Below are 25,192 nucleotides of genomic sequence, written 5' to 3'. Positions count from 1 at the left end.
GAAGGTGGGCACGTCCTTAACAGGTGGGAGGCGTAGGAGTGTAAGTGTTCCTGGGCTGCGCGAGTCGAGGAGAACACTAAAGGGAGGCTGGAATAGGGGCAGGGACCATGTCATGCAGGGCCTTGCAGGCCAAGGAAGGGACTTTGAATAAAGCACAGAGACAAACACCACTGGAGAGCTGGAAGAGAAGGGGCATGTCTGGTTTGTATGTAAATCTCTCTGGGGGCTGGGTAGAGAACATGCTGTACAAACCAGGACAAGAGTGGAAGCAAGGAGACCTATTGGAGTGTTCCAGGGATCCGCGTGTATTGGACCAGGATGGTGAGAGGTGGTCATTGTCTAGATACATTCTGAAGAAAACCTAACAGATGTGCTGACGGATTAGTCACAGGGTATAAAAGGGAACAGTCAAGACTGACTCCAATGAGATGGCCAGTAGTGCCCTTTATAGCGATAAAGAGAGTTGGGAAGAAGCAGGCTTCAGGTAGAATATGAGATTTGAGATGGCCACGAGAACTCTAAGCGGAGACGTCCAGCAGGCATTTGGATGTATCCATCTGGGTTTCAGAGAGGAGGCAGAGGCTAGCAAGACATACTGGGGAGCTGGAAGTTTCTAGAGACTTTTTAAAGCCCTGTGGCTGGATAAGATTTCCTGGGGACTGAGAGTGGACAGAGAGGTGTGAGAACTCAGGCTCTGCAGCTCTCTAACTTAAAGATGTAGGGAAGAAAGCAGGGTCCAAAAGTAGACAGAAGGAGTAGCCAGTGAGGTTGGAGAGAAGCAGGAGCAGGTGTCCAGGAAGCCATGTGGAAAACTGCTTCAGGAAGAGCCATCAGCTCTGTCACATGCTCTGAGAAGGAGAGTCAAGGAAGACTTGAGAATTGACTATATAGTGACGTGGAGATCTTGTGCACTTCGTGTGACCATCTAAAAGTGGTTTCAGTAGTATGGTAGGGATGAAAACCTGTCATGGGCCCAAAGGGGAGGTACAGACAGCTCTTGCAACGAATTTTGCCACAAAAAGGAACAGAAATGGCAAAAGGAGGATGTGAGATTAAGCGGAAGTATGTGTGTGTATGTGGGTGGGGGGGTGGCGGTGTGTAAAAGGGAGAGTGCCGTATATAATCCTAGGAGCAAAGTTTTTGAATGTCTGACAGGTTTGGGGAGGTGTTCATATTCTGTGCCCTAGTAGAGAGGCTGGACTTTGAGAGCTCAGGCAGCTTCCATTGTTGCAGAGGGAAAAGCAGTGATGAAGGTATAGGTACAAGGAGATTGATGGCTCTGGTAGATGGTGTCACGTATTCCACATAGTCATTAATATACTATGTGAGGACTAGTAGCCCAGTGCATGTGAAAACACCATGTGCCCAGATTACCTCTAAGGTTTCTTTATGTTAGTGAACATATTTCATACCACAGTAACTTTGTTTTACCCGTTTCTTAAAAAATCAGCACTTGGATTAGCCTCCTTCCCTGTCTACTTGGTTACTTGGTGCAAGTGATGGCATTCATAAAACATCTTCTGTATTTATTTATCTTGTAATTGTTGCTCTCTTATTGCCTGGATGATTCTCTTTTTAATTTGATATTTGTTATTTTAACACCAGTACTTTAAAGCCATACTAATACTAATACTAAAGCAAATATTTTTGGAAATACAGATTATATAACAATGATTTAAAACATTTGATTTATAGTGTCCTAATTTGTAGTTACTCTTTACAATGAAACATTTTGGTTATTATTTTACAAGTATTGATTTTTCTTCCTCAGGTATATTTCATTAAAGAACATAATGTTGTTGCACCATATAAAATAGAAAGGGTAAGTAAAGCTTTTCATGTATTTCCAGCAATTTATATAGTCATTTTGAGCAGTAAAATTTTGTGACTCTGTTAACATCTTTAATCAAATATAATAATAATGAGCATTTAAAAGCCTGGAAGTTATAACAGAATTACCCAAGGGAACCACAGGTTTTAGTTCAAGACAATTCAATTAACTTTTTGAATTAAAAAAAGTGCCTAAATCAAGAAAAACCACTCAAATGATTTGATTGGAAATTAAAATCAGAATATGCATTATTTATAAGATTGTTTACTGGGTGTTACTGAGAATTTACCAGTACATTACCAAAAAATTTAGTTTTAAAAATATTCTAGAAATATTTACTGGTTATAATACACTCTTATTTGAGAACTCAATAATAATTTGTAAGTACTCTTAATTAGGTAGAAACTATGAGTAGACTTGGATACAATGTCTAGTTCCCTGGGACTTTTCAAGTAAGCATAGACATTTCATTTAACTATTCTGTACTTCAATTCTTTATGCTTTAGCTTAATATATATTAGAGGGATAACTCCTACTAAGAGAGAGTTTTTACAGGACCTAAGGACGGGGCTAGTGCTCCTTATAATGAGATCTGTGTGAGTTAGGAAAAGCCATCCTTTGTGGGCAAACATAGTCCCGCAGGCTGAATCTGAATTTCAGTTGCAGGCCAGTCTGCAATCTCTTAGGTGGCACAAATTGTATACTCAGTGGCCTCTGGGTTTTACGGACAAGAAATACTTGCCTGCACTGATTAGTCAGAAATTATAAATACTGAGGTTTAATTATTTTCAAGTGGTGCTCTTGGCATTTTGGGGAGGATGGTTCTTTATTGTGTGGGGCTGTCGCTTATATTACAGCTCTTTCCCCTAACAAATGCCTCTCGTACACTGCTCCCCTTGTTGTTGTTACAGCACCTCCACACATTGACAAAAGCCTCTGGAGCAGTAGGAAACCCTACCCCCAAGTTGAGAACCACTCACCTGGGGTGCTGTCCCTCTAAAGGCTCTCGTGAGAGCCAGCTGAATTGTGTACCTGCACATGGTTCATTGAAAAATTATGTGAAAGGAAATAAAAGTGAGGTTATCTGAGTAAAGAAAAGCTCTTTTGTTCCAATGTGAATTAAAATACCAAAGCATTCTCAGATGAAAAAAAAAAAGGGTGAGGTGGAATGACAGCAGCAAGATGGCAGAATAGGAAGTTCTAGCCCTTCCTTCCTCTTGTGAAGACACTGATTCAACAACACATGGACAAATTCCCTTTATGAGAAATCTAGAAACCAGTTAAGAGGATCCTGCACCTCCGGTGAGCATGAAACTAACCACATCAAAGCCGGTATAAAAATTTGTGTCACTATCTGGTCATCATCTGTTCCACACAGCACCACATGACTGGGAAGACATTTCCCAGCTTCTAGCTTCTCCCTAGAGAAGGAAAGAGAAAATTGGACTATACATCCAGAGTTCTGACTTTTCAGGGGAGCTGCACAAGGGATTGGCTTCTGTCTCTTCTGTCTCAGAGTACAGATGGAATCCTGCATACTCTAGATGTCTGGAGCCACTGATAGCAAAAGAGAGCCGGGTAGCATGCTACTGCTTCAAAGGACTTGTGTACAGCAGACATCTAGACACCAGAGACAGCAAAGGATTCCAAGCTTCTGAAAAAAATGAAACCAATAAATTTCCCTAATTAGGAATCTACATGCATAAGTCCAGAGTAGACACTTCCATAGAAAAGGTTTGAGAGGCCTCCAGCATCTCTAGCCAGGCTGATTAATGAAGGTCTCTTTCCCTGTATGAAGCCAGTCCTTAGAGACTGGAGAGGTAACTGTTTTTTGTTGTTGTTGTTGTTTTTAATGTGTGGATATTAGCACAGAGTTAGAGGGAGCACAAAGAATCAGAGAAAAATAGTTCAATCAAAGGTACAAAATAAATTTTCAGAAACCAACCCTAAAGAAAAGGAGCTAAATTAATTACCTGACAAGGAATTCAAAACTATTGTCATAAAGATACTTAATGAGTTTAGGAAAATTATGCTTGAAGAAAATGAGAATTTTAACAAAGAGAATATTAACAAAGAAAATATAAAGAAGAACTGAACAGAAATTTTGGAGAAGAATGCAGTAACTTAACTAAAAAGTTCACTAGAGAAGTTCAGCACAGACTGTAAAGCAGAAGAAAAAAATCAGCAAACTGGAGCACAGGTCTTTTGAAATTATCCAGTCAGGGGAGCTAAGAGAAAAAAGAATGAAAAAGAGTTAAGAAAGCCTAAAGTACTAATGACACACCATCAAGTGGACCAAATACATAATATGCGAGTTCAAGAAAGAGAAGAGAGAAAGAAACAGAAAGTGTATTTAAAGAGATAATGGTCCCAAATTTGCCAAAACTGGGGAAGGAGATGGACATCCAGATTTAAGAAGTCTTCCACAAAGGAGGACTTCAAAGATGTCCTTACCAAGACACATGATAATCATATTATCAGAAGTAAGAGTTAATTTTGAAAGCAGTGAGAGAAAAGTGACTGGTCACAGAAGAGAGCCTGCATAAAATGATCAGATTTTTCACCAGAAAGCTTGCAGGTCAGAAAATTGGATGATAAATTCAGAATGGTAAAAACAAAACAAAGCAAAATAAAACAAACAAACAAAAACGCCTGCCAACAAAGAACACTGTATCTGGCAAAATTATCCTTGAAAAAAATGGAGAGATAAGGACTTTCCCAGATAAACAAAAGCTCAGAGTTTACCACCATTAGATCTGCTTTATAGGAGATGCTAAAGTGAGTCCTTCAATTTGAAACAAAAAGATACTAAACACCAGTATGAAAATGTAGGAATTATAAATCTTGCTGATAAAGGCAAATACAGAATACTGTAGGGCTGTAATGGTGGTGTGTAAATCAGTTTTAATTCTGGTATACAAATTGAAAGACAAAAGTATAAAAACCCCATAACTAGAAATCTGTGTAAATGAATACATAATATAAATGAATGTAATTTGAGATATCATTAACATAAAGGGAGACAGGTATTTGAAGGAATAGTTTTTGTATGTGACTGAAGCTGTTAACAGATTAAGAGAGATTATTGTAACTCTAAGATGTTTTATATAAGACCCATGGTAACCACAGAGAAAATACCTATAGAAGATATATAAAAGAAGAGTTTTTCCAGTATTATCATCTAGAATTTTTATGATTTCAACTTTTAGGTTTAAGTCTTTGATCCAGCTTGTGTTGATTTTTGTATAAAGTAAGAGATAAGGATCCAGTTTCATTCTTCTACATGTGGCTTGCCAGTTTTCCCAGCACCATTTATTGAATAGGGTATCCTTTCCCCACTTTATGTTTTTGTACGATTTGTCAAAGATCAGTTGGCTATAAGTATTTGGCTTTATTTTTGGGTTGTCTATTCTGTTCCATTGGTCTATGTGCCTATTTTTATACTAGTCCCATGCTATTTTAGTAACTATAGCTTTGTAGTATATTTTCAAGTTGAATAATGTGATGCCTCCAGATTTGTTCTTTTTGCTTAGTACTGCTTTGGCTATTTGGGCTCTTTTTTGGTGCCATATGGATTTTAGGATTGTTTAGGATAGACAAAGGTTTTTTGATGAGAGTTCTGTGAAGAGTGATGGTGATATCTTGATAAGAATTGCATTGAATCTGTAGCTTGCTTTAGGCAATATGGTCATTTTCACAATATTGATTCTACCCATCCATGAACATGGGATATGTTTCCATTTGTTTGTGTCATCTATGATTTATTTCAATAGTGCTTTATAGTTTTTCTTGTAGAGCTATTTTATCTCCTTGGTTAAGTATAACCCTAAGTATTTTATTTTATTTTATTTTATTTTGCAGCTGTTGTGAAAGGAAGGGGATTCTTGATTTGATTCTCAGCTTTGCCATTGTTGGTGTATAGCAGTGCTACTGATCTGTGTACATTGATTTTCTATCCTGAGAATTTACTGAATTCATTTATTAGATCTACGAGCTTTTTGGATGAGTCTTTAGGGTTTTCTAGGTAAATGGTCATATCATCGGTGGACAGCGACAGTTTGATCTCCTTTTTTCCAATTTGGATGCCCTTTCTGTTTTTTGTTTGGTTGCTCTGGCTAGGACTTCCAGTACTACGTTGAATAGAAGTGGTGAAAGTGGGTAACCTTGTCTTGCCCCAGTTCTCAGGCATAGGCAAAGAATTCATGACTAAGAACCCAAAAGCAAATGCAACAAAAACAAAAATAAATAAACAGGACCTAATTAAACTAAAAAGCTTCTGCACAGCAAAAGAAATAACCAGCAGAGTAAACAAACAACCCACAGAGTGGGAGAAAATTTTCACAAACCACACATCCGGCAAAGGACTAATACTCAGAATCTACGAGGAACCTCAAACAAATCAGCAAGCAAAAAACAAATAATCCTGTCAAAGTAGGCAAAGAACATGAACAGACAATTCTCAAAAGAAGATATACAAACAACTAGCAAACATACAAAAAAATGCTCACCATTACTGGTTATCAAGGTCATGCAAATTAAAACCACAATGAGATACCACCTTACTTAGTGAGAATGGCCACAATTAAAAAGTCAAAAAATAATATACGTTGGCATGGGTTTGGTGAAAAGGGAACACTTTTACTCTGCTGGTAGGAATGTAAAATAATAAAACCACTAGAGAAACAGTATAGAGATTCCTTAAAGAATTAAAAGTAAAACTACCTTTCAATCCAGCAATCCCACTTTCAGGTATTTACCCAAAGAAAAGCCATTATGTGAACAAGACACATGCACACACATAGTTATAGTAGCACAATTTGCAATTGCAAAAATATGAAACCAACATAAATGCCCATCAACCAACAAGTGGATAAAGAAAATGTCCTATATATACACCATGGAATACGACTCAGCCATAAAACAAAATGAAATAATGGCCTTTGAGCAACTTGGATGGAGCTAAAGGCCATTATTCTAAGTTAAATAACTCAGGAATGGAAAACCAGATATTGTATGTTCTCACTTATAAGTGGGAGCTAAGATACAAGGATGCAAAGATAAAAGAATTATATAATGGGCCCGGGTGCGGTGGCTCACGCCTGTAATCCCAGCAATTTGGGAGGCTGAGGCGGGTGGATCACGAGGTCAGGAGATCGAGACCATCCTGGTTAACACGGTGAAACCCCATCTCTACTAAAAATACAAAAAAATTAGCTGGGCGTGGCAAGCGCCTGTAGTCCCAGCTACTCGGGAGGCTGAGGCAGGAGAACGGCGTGAACCCGGGAGGCAGAGCTTGCAGTGAACCGAGATGGTGCCACTGCCCTTCATCCAGCCTGGGTGACAGAGTGAGACTCCATCTCAAAAAAATAAAAATAAAAATAAAAATAAAGGAATTATCTAATGGACTTTGGGGCTTAGGGGGAAGGATTAGGGGGTGGTGAGGAATAAAAAACTACATATTGGGTACAGTGTACACTACTTAAGTGACAGGTAAACCAAAACCTCAAGGAACCTATTTATGTAACCAAAACCACCTGTACCACAAAAACCATGAAAATAAATTTTAAAAAAGAAAATGAGAAAGGAATCAAAATATGTCAGAATAAAATGTCAACACAAAGGGAGACAGAGAACAAAAGAGGACAAATGAGCTACAAGACAGACAGAAAACAGTTAAAATGGCAATAGTGAGTCCTTCACTATCAATAATTACCCTCTGTGTATCAAACTCCTCAATCAAAAAATGTAGAGTGCCTGAATGGATTAAAACAAGTAAAATCTAAAACTATACACCATCTGCAAGAGACTCATTTTTGGTTTAAGGACACATAGGCTGAAAGTGAAAGGATGGGAAAAAATATTCCGTGCTTGGTAACCAAAAGAGAACAGAACTGGCCATACTTATATCAGACAAAATAGACTTTGAATAAAAAACTTTCACAAGAGACAAAGAAGGATATTATGTAATGATAAAAGGGTCAATTTATCAGAAAGATAAATAATTACAAATGTGCACGCATTAGTCAGGGTTCTCCAGAGAAACAGAACCAATAGGATGTGTGTGTACATACATACACACACACATATATATACACATACATATGCATATACATATATACAGAGAGAGAAATTGATTTATTATAAGGTATTGAATCATGTGATTATAGAGGCCAAGAAATCCAGACCCAGGAGAGAGCCAATGGTATAGGGTTTAGTCTGAGTCTAAATCCAAGTCTGAAGGCAGGAGAAAACCAATATCCCAACTTGAAGACAGGAAGAAAGAGTGTTTTTCCCATTTTGCCTTTTATTCGATTTAGGCCCTCAGTGAATTGGATGAGGCCCACCCACATTGGGGAGGGCAATCTGCTTTACTCAGTCTCCTAATTCAAATGCTAATCTCATCCAGAAACATCCTCACAGATATACCCAGGAATAATGTTTAATCAAACATTTGGTCACTCCATGGCCCAGTCAAACTGACATATAAAATTAATCATCACCATGTGTATGTACCCAACCTCAGAACATCTAAATATATGAAGCGAACATTGATAGAACTGAAGGAAGAAATAGATAGCAACACAATAATGGTAGGATATTTCAATACCACACTTTCGACAATGGGTAGAACATTCAGATAGAACATCAGTAAGAAAACAGAGGACTTGCACAACACTGTAGAACCAATGGATCTAACAGACATGCAGAGCTTTCCACCCAACAGCAGCAGAATACACGTTCCTCTCAAGCACATGGAATATTCTCCAGGACAGATCACATGTGAGGTCACAAAACAAGTCTTAACAAATTTAAGAGGATTAAAATCATAGTGTTTATATTTTTCCAATCATAATGGAATGAAACTAGAAATCAACAGCAGAAGGAAAACTGAGAAATTCACAAATACGTGAAAATTAAACAACATTCTCTCAAAAAACCAGTGGGTCAAAGAAAAAAAAAAAACAAGAGAAATTAAAAAATCTTGAGATAAATGAAAACACGATATACCAAAACTTAGGTGATGCAGCAAAAGCAGTATAAACACGGAAGTTTATATAATTAAATGTCTATGTTAAGAAAGAAGAAATACCTCAAATAATAATCTTAACTCTAGGCGGGGCGTGGTGGCTCACATCTGTAATCCCAGCACTTTGGGAGGCCGAGGCAGGTGGATCACCTGAGGTCGGGAGTTCGAGAGCAGCCTGGCCAACATGGTGAAACCCCATCTCTACTAAGAATACAAAAATTAGCCGGGTGTGGTGGTGCACACCTGTAGCCCCAACTACTCAGGAGCCTGAGGCAGGAGAATCACTTGAACCCAGGAGATGGAGGTTGCAGTGAGCCGAGATCGTGCCACTGCACTCCAGCCTGTTCACTCCAGCGACAGAACAAGACTCTGTCTCAACAACAACAACAACAACAAAAAATCCTAACTCTATACTTTAAGGGTGTAGAACAAGAAGAGCAAACTAAACCCAAAGTTAGAAGAAGGAAGGAAATAATAAATATAGCAGCAAATTATGTAGACTTGCTCTCCTAGAACTCTCATTCCAGCGGGGAGGTTACACTATGCAGATTTTATTATAGTAGGTTCTGTATACATGTTCTTAAAGTAGCATAGTTTGACACACTGCTTCTCTTCCTGTATTTTGATATCTTCCCCTTTTCGTTAGGGCAAAATGGAATATGTTTTTGAATTGGATGTTCCCGGGAAAGTGGAAGATGTTGTGGAGACGTTGCTTCAGGTAAGCACTTGCTGGGTAGAAAATTCAAAGCAAACTGAGGCAGAAACTGTTTTTATAAATTTCGTATTTATATACCTTACCCAAATCATCATCTGTTTTCTAAATATGTAGCAGATTGACTTAAAATGTTGAGTTTAAAAACTATATATTAGGAAGAAGCCATAGGTATATCAGAAGTAATCTTGACTGTTAACAGAATGATTGCTATTTCTCATTGCTTCTAAAGAAATACTTCATATCATCTGAGAGAAAAAATAAATTCATGTTTCTTTATGATACTGTAGCTTCACAGAGCATCCTGCCTTGACAAATTGGGTGACCAAACCGCCATGGTAAGTATTCCTAACAATATGTGTCTTTGATTGCCAATTAGCTTGCATTGATATTTTACTTATAAATACTTATATTCATACTTTTTTTCTGGTTCTGTTTTAATAGATAACAGCTATTTTGCAGTCTCGTTTGGCTAGAACATCATTTGACAAAAACAGGTAAGTTTCTAATAATCTTTCCTAATTAGAAAAGCAGTGGACATTTTCATCTGTATGCCTCATTCAGCAAGTCCAAGCCTGATGTCATCATTGGTCTCACCCAAAACCTGCTTGTCTTAGAGAATGGCTCAGCCTCAGTGCAGGAGAAGTCTTTAGGGCTTCTGCAACTCTTCTCCATCCTGATGTCTGTCAGTCAGAAAGGTCTGTTAGATGCTTCAGTTTCTGCTTCTGTGTTTTCACCTTGTGTTGCATCAGTTCAGGACACCGTCACCTCCCACCCGGAACACTAGCACAGCTTAATTTAGCTCACCTACCTGACTCCATCTTCCCTTCTCCATTTCTCTTCTCCTCCCTCTACCTGACATTGTTTTAAAATATGTTCTTTCTAAGGGCCAGGTGTAGTGGCTCAGGCCTATAATCCCAGCACTTTAGAAAGCCAAGGTGGGAGAATCACTTCAGCTCCAGAGTTTGAGATCAGCCTGGGCAACATAGTGAGATCCTGTCTCTGCAAAATTAAAAATTAAAAAATTAGGCTGGGCATGGTGGTTGATGCCTGTAATTCCAGCACTTTGGAAGGCTGAGGTGGGCAGATCACGAGGTCTGGAGTTCAAGACCAGGCTGGCCAAAATAGTGAAACCCTGTCTCTACTGAAAACACAAAAAAATTACCTGGGCATGGTGGTGGGCACCTGTAATCCCAGCTATTCGGGAGGCTGAGGCAGAAGAATCGCTTGAACCTGGGAAGCAGAGGTTGCAGTGAGCCAATATCATGCCATTGCACTCCAGCCTGGGCAACAGTGCGAGACTCCCATCTTAAAAAAAAAAAAAAAAAAAAAAATTAGTTGGGCATGGTGGTGCACACCTGATGTCCCAGCTACTTGAGAGGCAAGGTGGGAGGATCCCTTGAGCCCAGGAGGTCAAGGCTGCAGTGAACCATGATTATGCCTCTATACTCCAGAGTGAGACCCCATCTCAGAAAATAAAATATAAATTTTAAAAATGTCCTTTCTAAAGAACTTATTTGATCATATCACCTGCCCATTTAAAATTCTTCAAGATTGAAACTAGGCTTCTTCCTTGCACCACATACAAAAATTAACTAAAGATGGATTAAAGACTTAAATATAAAACCTAAAACTATAAAAACTGTTGAAGAAAATCTAGGAAATACCATTCTGGACATAGGCCCCAGCAAAGATTTCATGACGAAGACACAAAAGCTATTACAACAAAAACAAAAATTGACAAATGAGACCTAATTAAACTAAAGAGCTTTTACACAGCAAAATAAACTATCAACAGAGTAAACAGAATGAAAGAAAATATTTGCAAACTCTGCACATGACAAAGTTCTAATATCCAGAATCTAGAAGAAACAAGCAAAAAATGAACAACCCCATTAAAAAGTAGGCCAAGTACATGAACAGACACTTTTCAAAAGAAGACATACATGCAACCAAAAAAATCTGAAAAAAGGCTGAACGCCACTAATCATTAGAAAAATGTAAATCAAAACCACAATGAGATGCCATCTTATACCAGTTAGAATGGCTATTATTTTTAAAAATTTAATAAATTTTGAGTGGCTATTATTCAAAAAATAACGTGCTGGTGAGGTTGCAGAGAAAAGGGAATCTTGTACCCTGTTGGTGGCAGTGTAAATTAGTTCAGCTACTGTGGAAAGCAGTTTGGTGATTTCTCAAAGAACTTAAAACAGAGCTACCATTTGACCCAGCAAGTCCCATTATTGCATATATACCCAATGGAAAATAAATTGTTCTACCATAAAGATACGTGCACACATAGGCTTATCACAGCACTATTCAAAATATTAATAGCGAAGACATAGAATCAACCTAAATACCCATCAGTGGTAGACTGGATAAAAGAAAACGTGGTACCTATACACCATGGAATACTTTGCGGCCATAAAAAAAGAGATCGTGCCCTTTGCAGCAACATTGGATGGAGCTGGAGGACATGGATGGCGCTGGAGCAAATTAATGTGGGAACAGAAAACTAACACTGCGTATTCTCACTTATCAGTAGGAGCTAAACATTGAGTACAAATGGACACAAAGAAGGGAACAATAGACACTGAGCCTACTTGAGGGTGGAGGATGGGAGAGAGGAGGGCGAGGATCAAAAATCTGCCTATCAGGTACCATACTTATTACCTGGGTGACAAAATAATCTGTACAACAAACCCCCAAGACACGTATTTTATCTATAACAAACCTGCATATGTACCCTGAAACTAAAATAAAAGTTAAAAAATAATTTAAAAAATTAACTCTTTGAGAGTAGGAACTTGTCTGGTCTCTTGCATCCACACAGTATGGTATATTACAGTGAATAAAATTAATGGATTCTCTGCATTTTACTGCCATTGCATTTTCCCAGACCCCCATTAGCTCTCCTCTGTTCAGCTGGAATTATTTCTCCTCCTCCAGCCTCTTCATATGGTCCACAAAGTTATTTTCCTAAAACAAACATGATTATGTGCCCACCAACCAGCTCCTAGAACAGTAACAAGCAAAAGAGTTTTCAATAAGTTAAATGCTTCTCTTTCATTGACAATATCAAAGGTTACTGTACCAAGAAACAAATAGTCTTTTATAGCCATACACTTTAAAATTCTGTGGATTATTTCATATTGCCAAGAGAAAGTGATACAATAAATGGCCATTAAAAATATAAACAAAATAAAAATTTTCAAGACCCCCCTGTCCCCAGTGCCTTCAGGATAAAGCCTAAACACCTTAACGTGGCCCTAAGACTCTTAGGTGCTAGCTCTTATTTACTACTAGTCGTTGATGATGCATCTTGAATTCTATGCCCTAGTTATTTGCATCACCGGCAGTTTCTGATGCGTCACATTGTCTCTTACCTCTGAGCTTTTGTTCTTGTTCCCTCTGCTTAGAAAACTCATCCTCCTTCTCTACACCTGGCTGTTACTTATTATTCTTATTTCAACTGTGCTCTCAGTTTTCTAGAAGATCTTTCCTGAGACTTCAAGTTGCAATAAGTACCTTCCTGTGGTGACCTATAGGGTCCAAGAGAGTACACTCCTACTGTTCTAATGGTTTTTTCATTGACTTTCTTGGCTTTTCTTAAGTATATATTTTGTACAAAGATGAAATTTCTGTATTATCCCCTTCTCTTACTTGTTTATTGCCTTATATTAAGGAGATTTAGGTGATTTGTCTATGTCTTCGTCGCTGGTACCACTAAGTTAATTATTATACCTTTATGGTAACTATTGGCGTCTGGTAGTGCAGGGCCCCAGACCTTATTTTCCTTTTTCACTTATGTCTTCAGTGTTCTTGGTCTTAGGCACTGCCATCTGAATTTAGAATCAGCTTGTCAATTTCCATAAAAGCAATTGTGTTGGGATTTTGATCGTAATTGCAGTGAATCTATAGTCTTCTCTCTATTTATTTAGGTCCCCTTTAATATATTCCTTATGATTTTCTTCATAAAGTTCTTTCCTATCTTATGTTATTTATTCCCAGTACTTCATATTTGTGATGGTATTATAAATGGTATGTTATTAAAATTTTCATTTTCTGTTTATTGTTGATATATAGAATGCAATAGGTTTTAGTGTATTCATTTTGTTTTCAGCAACCCTGCTAAACTCTATGACCAATTCCATTAACTATATATTTAGATTCTTTATATTTACAAAATCTTATCTATGAATTATTTGCAGTCTCTATTCACTAGCATTTTTATTTTTGATTTTTGCATCTGTAATCATTCATGCTTAGGACAAAGCAGAAAGTATTGGTTGAATAGGTTCATTTATTTATGGATTATTATGTACCAGGCTTTTGCTAGAAGCTTATGTTTATAAATGAGAGTAGTTTGTAATATTCTATTTTATTGCTACCTTTGTGAGATTTGGGAATCAGTCATCTTGACCCTTACCCTACATTTTAATGTGTTAAAGAACTTGCCAGTAAAGCCATCTGGCCAGTAATGTGTTTTTTGTGGTTATGTTTGTTTGATTCTTTCTCTGCTTCACTATATAGCATTAATTTTCTTTCCATTTTTATACTGGCAGGATATATTAGGTAAGTGAATTGCTTAGGGAAGAATAGTTTCCATTTTAGAAAGGAAAGGGAATAATAAGAAGAAGAATTAGCTTCTTCTGACCTACTTAGAATGTGTCATTTTTCCAAGTAGCAATTTAGACTTCAATTCTGGGCTTCAGCATGACATTCATTTAAAAAATGGTTCACTGTGAACGTTTTAATGTATCCAGTTGCTGAAATATTAGGCTAAAGAATTTGGGGAAAGGGATTTTTGCAATATGAAATGAAATATTCCAGTGTTGTATACTTTCTGTAGAAGAAAAAAAGGTAAACTTCTGCTAGGATAAGCTTTCATCATATTTCTGAGGAGATAATTTTTTATTAAAGGAATATAAGGTAAACTATTTTTAATACTTTTTATTTTGAAAAATTTTAAACCATCACAAGTTGAAACACTAATACAATGAAGGCAGGTCCCCTATGATTCACCAGATGTTAATTTAACATTTTGCCAAATTTTCTTTAAGTCATGCCTGCTCCTGCTCACATTGTTGCTCTGTGTGTGTTATTTCTATGTATAAATGTGTATGTTTGTATTGTGTATAAAATATATGTGTATATATTTTTTCTGAATCATTTGAAACTGAATTCCGAGCTATCATAACACTTCCCCCATAAGTACTTCGGCAGGTGCTTGTTAGAAGGATATACTCCATTCCTTGATACCATTATCACACTCCATTAGCAATAATTCCATAATAACATCTGATATATAATAAAATACAAAATCATTAAAAATATGAAATCATAATATCTTATAGCTTCATATTAAAATTTCCCCTTTTTTAAAAAAATTATACTTTAAGTTCTAGGGTACATGTGCACAAGTGCAGGTTTGATACATAGGTATACATATGCCATGTTGGTTTGCTGCACCCATCAAGTCATCATTTACATTAGGTATTTCTCCTAATGCTATCCCTTCCCCAGACCCCCACGCTCCGGTGTGCAATGTTTCTCACCCTGTGTCCAAGTGATCTCATTGTTCAGTTTCCACCTGTGAGTGAGAACATGCAGTGTTTGGTTTTCTGTCCTTGTGATAGTTTGCTGAGAATGATCGTTTCCAGCTTCATCCATGTCCCTGCAAAGGACATGAGCTCATCCTTTTTTATGGCTGCATAGTGTTCCATGGTGTATATGTGCCACATTTTCAATCGAGTCTATCATTGATGGACATTTGGGTTGATTCCAAGTCTTTGCTATTGTGAATAGTGCCACAGTAAACATACGTGTGCATGTGTCTTTATAGCAACATGATTTATAATCCTTTGGGTGTATACCTGGTAATGGGATGGCTGGGTCAAATGGTAATTTTAGTTCTAGATCCTTGAGGAATCATCACAGTCTTCCACAATGGTTGAACTAATTTACACTCCCACCAACAGTGTAAAAGTGTTCCTGTTTCTCCACATCCTCTCTAGCATCTGTTGTTTCCTGACTTCTTAATGATTGCCATTCTAACTGGTGTGAGGTGGTGTCTCTTTGTGTTTTTGATTTGCATCATTTCTCTAATGACCAGTGATGATGAGCATTTTTTCATGTGTCTATTGGCTGCTTAGATGTCTTCTTTTGAAAAGTGTCTGTTCATATCCTTTGCCCACTTTTTGATGGGGTTGTTTTTTTCTTATAAATTGGATTGAGTTCTTTGTAGTTTCTGGATATTAGCCCTTTGTCAGATGGGTAGATTTCAAAAGTTTTCTCCCATTCTGTAGGTTGCTTGTTCACTCTGATGGTAGTTTCTTTTGCTGTGCAGAAGCTCTTTAGTGTAATTAGATCCTATTTGTCTATTTTGGCTTTTGTTGCCATTGCTTTTCATGTTTTAGTCATGAAGTCCTTGCCCATGCCTATGTCCTGAATGGTATTGCCTAGGTTTTCTTCTAGGGTTTTTATGATATTAGGTCTAACATTTAAATATTTAATCCATTTTGAATTTAAAATTTCCCGTTTTCTACCCTAAAAGTCTTCCTTAAAATACTTTATTTTATAATGATTGTAGATTTAAAAAGAACAGACCAAAAGAATAGTACAGGTTTCTCTTTCACGCCCCACTCAGAATCCCTGTTCTATTTAATATGTAGGTGCTGCCATCTTTCGTTGGACATATTCCTAGATATTTGATTGTTTGATACTATTGAAAATTTATTTTCCAACTATTTGTTACTGGTATATAGAAATACAGTTCCTTTTTAAATTGACCTTGTATACTGTGACTCTTCTAAATTCACTCATTAGTCTTAGAGTGTTTTTTGCTAGATTCCATGGAGTTTTTATGTACATAATCATTTAATCTGTGAATAATGACAGTTTCACAGAAATCCCTATGGCTTTTATTTTCTATTTCTTGCCTCATTGCACAGTTTTATTAATAGATGTGGTGGAAATGGACATTATTGCCTCATTCTTGATCTTACAGGAAAAGGGCTTAATGTTTCATCATTCAAAGATGATGCTAGCTGTAGGTTTTTCATAGCTGCCCTTTAACAAAGTGAAAATGTTCCTTTCTGTTCCTAGTTTACTGAGAGTTTTTTCAATAATGGGTGTAGAATTTTGTCAAGTATTTTTTTTGCATTCATTGACATGATCATATTTTTTTCTTTGTTCTGTTAATGTTTTGAATTATACTGATTGATTTTTTTCAATGTTAAACCAACCTTGTATTCATGGGCTGAATCTAATTTGAGATCATGATGTCTTATCCTTTTTACATATTACTGGCTTTGCTTTGCTAGTATTTTCGCATCTATATTGATGAGGGATATTGCTCTGTAATTCTCTTGTAAGGTATTTGTCAGGTGTGGTGCAGGGTTATGCTGACCTCATAAAATGAGTATGGAGGTTTTCTTTATCTCCTGTTTTCAGAAAAAGTTTGTGTAGGATTGGTGTTGTTTCTTCCTTAAATTTTTAATAGAATTTGTTGATGAAGCCATCTAGGTCTAAGGTGTCCTTTGGGATTCCATTTATTTACTGAACATAGGACTGTTCCATTTGTCTGTTTCTTCTGTGCCTGTTTTGGTAACTTGTGTATTTCAAATAAATTGTCCATTTCATCTAAGTTGTCAGACATATTGGTACGAAGTTCCTTATGTCCTTTTAATGCCAGCAGCATCTGTAGTATGGACCTTTCTTTCATTCATTATGCTGATACTTTGTGTTTTCTCTGTTTAAAAAATTCAGTATTGCCAGGGCTTACCAATTTTATTAACCTTTCAAATGACCACATTTTGACTGTTGATATTTTTCTGCTTTTTCACTTTGCTTATAGTTGGTGTCCACTTTTATGATTTTCTTCCTTCAGCTTGCTTTGGGTTTAAGCTTCTTCTTCTAGCTTTCTAAGAACAAAGCCTAGATCAACAATTTTATTCCTTCCTTTTTAATAGAACCACTTAAACTTATAATTTTCTCTTTAAGCACTGCTTTAGCAACATTCTACAGATTTTGATTTTTTTTTTTTACCATTAATGTAAAAATATTTTGTAATTTTCTTCATCATTTCTCCTTTGACCCGTAGGTAATTTAGAAGTATGTTTAACTTCCACATATTTGGGAATTTTTAGTAGATATTTGTAGATGCTGATTTATAATTTAATATCTGATCAGAGAATATGTTCTGTGTGATTTCAGTCTTTTGATATTTGTTCAGGTTTGTTTTATGGCCCAGCACATGGCCTATCTTGGTGAACATTTCACATGCCATTGAAAGGAATGTGAGCTCTGCAGTTGTTGAAAATAGTATTCCATAAATGCCTTATGGGTCCAATTGGTTGATGGTCATTTGGATCAAATATATTTCATTACTTTTTTTTGTTGACTTGTGCTATCAGTCACTGAGAGAGGATGTTAAGATTGTCAGTGGTGATTTATTTCTTTTCTTATTTCTATCAATTTATGCACTTTGTGTTGTAAAGCTCTGTTATTATATTCATATACATTAAGATGCATAATGTCTTCTTAATGAATTGATCCTTTCATTATTATGAAATGTCCCTCTTTATTTGTAATAGTGTTTTTCTTGAAGTCTGCTTTGTCTTCCTTTAAAGTAACCACATCAGTTTTCTTATGTGTTGTGATTGCATGATACATCTTTTTCTGTCCTTTTACTGCTAACTTGTGCCTTTATTCTGTTTTTAAAATATATGTAATTTAAATATATAGTTGAGTCTTGGTTTTTATGCATTCTGACAATATCTGCTTTTCAATGGGAATGTTCAGATAATTTATAATTATATAATTATAGACTAGCTGGTTTTCAGCCTAGTATCTTAGGACAGTCATGCATCACTTAATGACAGGGATATGTGTTGTGGGATTCAGGAGGACGAGAGAGATACTTCGGGTTAAAACAGGAGAATCCAATGTATTGAGTGCACTTAGGCCCAGCTGACTCAACGTCCAAATGACTGGGCCTGGAACAAAGTTTTATACACACTTCACAAAAAGGGGTGGGCCAGCTTGAAGCAAGCTTACAGTGGTGTAAAAGCAGGGATACAGAGGCAGGACAAAGACAGTTAATCAAACTGTAACAGGTTCATAACTCAAGATTGCACATAACCATTGCTATGCGACCCAGATATCCATTATCTAGGTTTGCCTAGGCATGGGCTTATCCTATAACCTTTACTATGGCCCCCAGGTGGCCGTAACTCAGGCCTGCTTAGAGACTTACGACCTTCACGCTACTGCTTAGATAAAACAATACTTGAAGTCACTAGTTACAGAGAACAGGAATCTATAAACTCATTCCATTAAACAAAGGAAAATTTGTTTTTCTTATCCCTATGTTAAAGGAGTGTTGGGAGAGTCTTCAGAGCACATTAGATAGTATTATCTAGACTTTTCCTGGGTCTGGGCTGTGCCTGTTGCTGCCTCTGGGACAAGTCAGCCTAACACAGGAAAACTTATTTCTCTTTCTTTTTAATTTTATTTTTATTTAATTTCCCACCTCATATGTTGTGAGAAATGTGTCGTTAGGCAATGGTCATTGTGAGAACATCATAGGGTGCACTTATACAAACCTGAATGGTACAACTTACTGCACACTTAGACTATGCAGTATATAGCCTATTGCTCCTAGGTTATAAACCTGCACAGCATTTTGCTGTACCACTTGAGTATCCCTAATTCAAACATTTAAAGTCCAAAATGCTCCAAAAGTCCGAAATGCACTCAAAACTTTTTGAGTGCCAACATGATGGTCAAAGGAGGTGCTCACTGGAGCAGTTCAGATTTCAGATTTTGTGATTAGGGAGGCACACCGATATGATACAAACATTCAGAAATCCAAAATCCAAAACACTTCTGCTCCCGAGTGTTTTGAATAAGGAATACTCAACTTGTACTCAATGCTGTAGGCAATTATAATCGTAAGTATTTATGTATCTAAACATAGAAAAGGTAGAGTAAAAATATGGTATTACAATTTTATGAGACCACTAGTATATGCAGTATCATTGACCAAAACATCATTATGTGGCACACGTTATTTCTGTATTTTTTTCTTGGTGTCTCGTTTTTTCCCTTCTTTTCAGTAAATCTAGTATTTTTCAGTACTCCATTTTATCTACTCGATTGACTTTTTAGTTGTAGCACTTTGTGTTATTTTTAGTGGTCATTCTAGAGATTACAATATGTACCTTGTGCCAGAGTGTACCTTCAGATATTATTTCATACTACTTTACACCAATACAAGAACCTTACTCCAATGTATTTCCATTTAGCCTCTCCTGCCTGTTATCATCTTATCTTGTAGCTAATTTATGCATATTCCATAAAACCCACAATACAATATTCTTATTTGTGCTTTAAAAATCAGTAGTTTTTTAAAGAATTTAGATACATACATATGTGTTTGCCTAGAAATTAAAAATATTTTTAATACTTAGATATTTAGATGTTTATAATTTCTAGTCTTCTTTCCTTTCTGAAAATCTGGTATTTCATCTGGTATCATTTTTCCTTAGTCTAAAACACTTTTTGTGGCGTTCATTACAAACTGATCCATTCGAGATGAATTCTCTCAGCTTTGCCTAAGAAGAAGATATTTATTTTACCTTCATTTTTGAAGGGTGTTTTTGGATATAGAATTCTAGGTTGGCAGGTTTCTTACCACTTTAAAGACTGTCATTCCATTGTTTCCGGTGAGTAGCCCCATGATTTGAATTGTTGTTCTCTGTGTAAGATGTGGTTTTCTTGTGCTCATCCTGCTTGAAGGTTTCAGAGTGTATGATGGGGAAATTCCTACTATGCTGTCAACACAGGACACTTCAGTGATCAGCTGTCTGGCTTTTTCCTATACCAAGCAGTTCTCTGACACCAGCTGGGTATTCTACAATTCAATTCAGTTATTGTCTGCCTGGAGTTAGCACAGACCCCAGGGGTTAAGAGCTCAGCGCAACAAGGCTGCCCCCACTCACCTCCGATGCCAATCACAAATCCAAGTTGTCACCTGTGTTCTGACAAACCAGCTGTAAATCAGAGATTCCCACAACACATTCTGTAGGTTTGATCACTAGAATGGCTCACAGAACTCAGAAATACTTACTTATGTTTACTAGTTTATTATGATAATAAAGGACATGATAAAGGGTACAGATGAACAGCCGGATGATGCATAGGGTGATATCTGGAAGGAAGGGTCATGAGTGCAGGAGCTGCTGTGCCTGTGGAGTGAGGGTACATCACCCTCCTGGCACATAGATGTCTTCAGCAACCCAGAAGTTCTCCCAGCCTCATAGTTTAGGGGCATTTATGGAGGCTTCATCACATAGGCATAGTCAAATATTAACTCAGTCTCCAGCCTCTCTCCCTTACCCTGAAAAGGGGGAGTGTGGCCGAAAGCTCTAAGCCTCTCAGGGCTTGGTCCTTGTGGTGGCCAGCACCCATCCAGGATTCCATACACAGTTGCCTCATTAGAGCAAAAGACGCTTCTATAACTCAGGAAATTCCAAGGGCTTAGGAATCAGGACCAAAGACCAAATATTAGAACAAAAGATGGACCTAACACCTCTGTTACTCGGGCAATTACAGAAGTTTCAGGAGCTCTGTGCCATGAATTGGGAGCAGAGACCAAATGATATATTTTTTTATTGTGTCACATAGAGTTTCAGAGTAACATGCATCTATGAACTGGTATCTTTCATCAGTTCTCAGCCATTCTCTTCTCCATTTCCTCTGTCCTATTTTCTGTCTTTTATTCTATAATCAGTTATACTTAAGTTAGTATGTTTGATATATTTCTTCAGGTCTCAGATACATGCTCCTATATATTTTTTTCATTCTTTTTTCTCCTTTGGTTTTGTTTTAGTTAGGACACTTTTTATTGACCTGTTTTCAGCCTTACTGGACCTTCCCTCCACTACATCCAGTCTGTTGTTAAGATTGTTTAATTAATTCTTTGTGATATCAATATATTTATTCCTGTATTTCCATTTGGTTCTTTTTCATAGTTTCTATTTCTCTGCTGAAACTCTCTGTCTTTTCACATGTGTTGTCCGTCTTTTGTTCTTATTGACCCTTTTCTCTTTTTTTTTGAGACAGGGTCTCACTCTGTCACCCAGGCTGGAGTGCAGTGACATAATCATGGCTGAGTGCACCCTCATCCTCCTGGGCTCAAGGGATCCTCAGTCTCCTGAGTAACTGAGACCACAGGCACATGCCACCATGCCTGGCTAATTTTTTATTTTTTGTAGAGATGGTATCTCAGTGTGTTACCCAGCTGGTCTCAAACTCTTAGGCTTAAGTGATCCTCTTGCTTTGACCTCTCAAAGTGCTGGGATTACAGGTGTGAGCCATCATGCCTGGACTGTTCTTGACCCTTTATCATATTTACTATAGTTATCTTAAAGTCTTCCTCTGATTGATCCAATGTCTGGCACATCTTCTATAGAGTCTTTTCTCTCTTGCACATGAGTCATATTTTCTTGCTTCTTTGTTATTATAATTTTATTATATTGTAATTTTTTTATTGAGTTCTGTTAAAAAGGAAAGGTTGAGACTGAAACAAATAATATTTACTTCCAGAAGTGGTCATGCCACCTCTTATTCTGTCAGGCTACTTGTACAGGGAGGCTCTGTCGATCAAATCTGTCACTGAGCTGCATTAAGACTTTGTTGCACCTGTGGTTAAATTTAAGACAACACTGCCTACAACTCCATTGAGGGAGTGATAAAGACCTTCTCTTCCACAGGACTTGGGATCTCAGCACTTGAAGGATTCTAGAGATATATTTGTGCTTTACAATTGAGCCATCAGTTTTCTGGACTGTGGGAGATTTCCCTTGTTTTGCACCAAAGTTGACAGCATTTTTGGATCTCTGGGGAGCTTTCTTCGCTCTCCAGTCTCAACCCTGGCTTTCCTTTTCCCTAAAGATCTCTCTTCATTCTGCAGCCCTTACTCACTTCTATCATAGGTTGCTCCTCCTCCTGCCACTCACCTGGTGGTCTCTTCCTTTTTGCAATCATGTTCGTTTAGGTTTCTTTGCATCCTCAACATCCCAGTGGGTTTTAAAAAGCTGTGAAGATTTTTCAGTATATCCAGCTCATTTTGGTTGTTAGGGTGAAAGCTTCAACAGTCTCTTATAGCTTCCCCATCCTAACTTGAAGTGAAGGTCTTCCCCTGTATCTTTTTGTCCTGTCACTTATAAAGAGATTTATTTTTAACCCAGTTATTTCAGTAATTGCCTTAAAATGTTGATGATTTGATTGTTTTCCCTTTATTTTTCCTTAAATCAGTAAAGTAGAATGAGAAGGGACTTTGTTGATTAAATATTTTAGGAGTGGGTAGTGGAGAAATAATTTTTCATTGCTTTTCTGCAGTAAATCCACAAAGGGATATACTCAAGAATATACAAAGGAATATACAATTACTCGAATGTATTATAATTCAAGTAATTATAATTATGTAGTCACAACCTTATAAAGTATAGTGTGAAATAAATGCCACTTGTGTCAAAATGTTTTATAGGACAATAAAAATAATGACAGAAAAATAGGAAATAATTTAAATGTAAGAATAGTTTTAAGACCTGTTTATTTTGGGGGGAATGAGTTTAGTTAAGGGTTATTTGGTATTTATTTGTCTGTCATGGCTTCTGTGGTACATAATCTCACCTATGTCTTTGAAAAACGAGTTTTTGTCATGCCATTTCTAAACTGTCAGTTTTATCTAAGCAATCAATTTATATTACCATTTTTCTTGTATTAAATGTAGTGTTTAGACAAATGTCATACAAAGTCACACTGTAGCTCCCTTAGATACACCTAGAAAGTAGATCAATTTCTGATTTTTCTTGCTTTTGCTGAAAAACATATTTTCAGGTTCCAAAACATTTCTGAAAAGCTGCACATGGAATGCAAAGCAGAAATGGTGACACCTCTGGTGACTAATCCTGGACACGTGTGCATCACGGACACAAACCTCTATTTTCAGCCTCTCAACGGCTACCCGGTGCGTGTACTGCAGGGTCAGGTGGGGAGCTGCCCATATTTAAGCTGTTTCCAGACCATGGCCTCACAATGCCTGTGACCTCACTTTTTGATGAGGATCAAAAGTCATGTCCCTGCCCACCCCCTTCACAGGTAGCATCTGTGTATTTTACAAACACTGTGTGTAATCGTGGTGTGGAGTCTCCGAAGTTTGAGTTCCTTTATTCTGTTTTCAGTCATGTCAGGGGCACTTGCTCTCAGGGTGGTGAAAAGAAACCCTGCTCCTCCCGATTTTAGTAAAGGGTCGCTAGAGATTTAGACCTTTCTTCAAGGAGGCATTTCTGAGAGACCAGTGAAATGTGCTATGATTAATAAGAAATGGATTTTGGATTTTGAAATATATTTGCTTATATGAACAACCTCAGTAGATCTGAATTTTTCCTGAAGGAGCATTATGAGCAGGTCCTCCTAGCTAGTGCAGAGGTGTGTGTGGAGATCCTGCCGTCTGACAGTTGTGGGCTCCTGCTAGGGTGTTGGAAACAATCTTCTCTTTCACAATGACACCAGACTTACAAGGCCAGAAAGTAAAGATGAACTTAGATTTCCATGCTGAAACTTGTAAAGATTTGTTGCTTATCTAGATCTGGCCACTTTTTAGCATGATCCATTAAAAGAACAGAAATCCTAACACACCCTGGTAGTGCTGTGGGGCCATTTGGCAGGGCCCAAGAATCAGGAGTGTTTTCTGCCAGTGAAAGTTCCACCTTGGAGGTTGTTCAGGCTGGTCATTACAGGGCACTAAAACATCTCAAACTCTCCTGAGTGAAAGATTATGCTATAGCGATTCTGTCCACTAGGTGGTGGGGCTCACGTTCCTAGTTCTCCAGTAGACACTGCATGCTGCTGGCACAGCATTCTTGGGGAGTGTAATAAATTGGCTTGGCTGCTACTATTGCTTGGGTCAGAAATTTTGAGAAAAAAATGTCTGTGTACCGTAGCTTCACAATCCATGATATGGGCCTTTACCCCTTCCCAATACTGGCTGGGATCCTTGACCAGTTGTTTACAAGACTTGACTCTGGGCCTCCAGGGCAGTTTCCACTCTTGGACAGACTGACCTCTGCGTACCCATCATCCCTCCCACTTGAGAGGAGGACCACGAAAGCATAGCCATTAGCCAATCTCTGCCTTATTAAACCTCCTTTCTCTCTTGCTAGTGTTTTAAAATTATAGAAAAGCAAGACAATTTTCTTCTTCATTAACAAAGAAAAAATTTAGAGGCCTTGCTTTATACTTTAGTAATTTGTGAGCCTTAATACACTGTAATTTTTAGTGAGATAAAAGACAGGATTCTCTAAAAAAAGACGTGTGTCAGTGCTAAGCAAACTATTTGTCAAAAAAAGATAGCAAGATTCCTGAGAGGTGATTTATGCCAGTTCTTTATATTTCTTATCATCCCACAATCTAACCTGAAAGATATCACCCCACCCAAACTAACCTGAAAGATCCCTGAAAGACAGATGATTGCATTATCATTTGGCGGATGCCACATGGCAGGGAGGAAGACTTGCCCAAGATCATAAAGCTAGTGAAAGATGACAGAGCA

At 37.4% G+C, this 25,192-nt stretch overlaps 1 protein-coding gene across 1 annotated transcript in view; it reads left to right on the top strand.

The window, feature by feature from the left end:
• The window catches only part of NSMAF (neutral sphingomyelinase activation associated factor), a 74,097-nt gene that overhangs the window by 24,872 nt on the left and 24,033 nt on the right, over positions 1-25,192 (top strand). The window contains 5 exon segments of the mRNA XM_010386794.2: positions 1,772-1,822; positions 9,505-9,576; positions 9,861-9,908; positions 10,015-10,067; positions 23,479-23,608. Of these exon segments, the coding sequence (XP_010385096.1) occupies positions 1,772-1,822; positions 9,505-9,576; positions 9,861-9,908; positions 10,015-10,067; positions 23,479-23,608 (354 nt within the window).

The sequence above is a fragment of the Rhinopithecus roxellana genome, chromosome 9 (genome assembly GCF_007565055.1).
Source record: "Rhinopithecus roxellana isolate Shanxi Qingling chromosome 9, ASM756505v1, whole genome shotgun sequence".
In the NCBI taxonomy this organism is placed as follows: domain Eukaryota; kingdom Metazoa; phylum Chordata; class Mammalia; order Primates; family Cercopithecidae; genus Rhinopithecus; species Rhinopithecus roxellana.
Note: the sequence above shows the minus strand (reverse complement) of the source record. Positions and strands in the feature narration are given on the sequence as shown.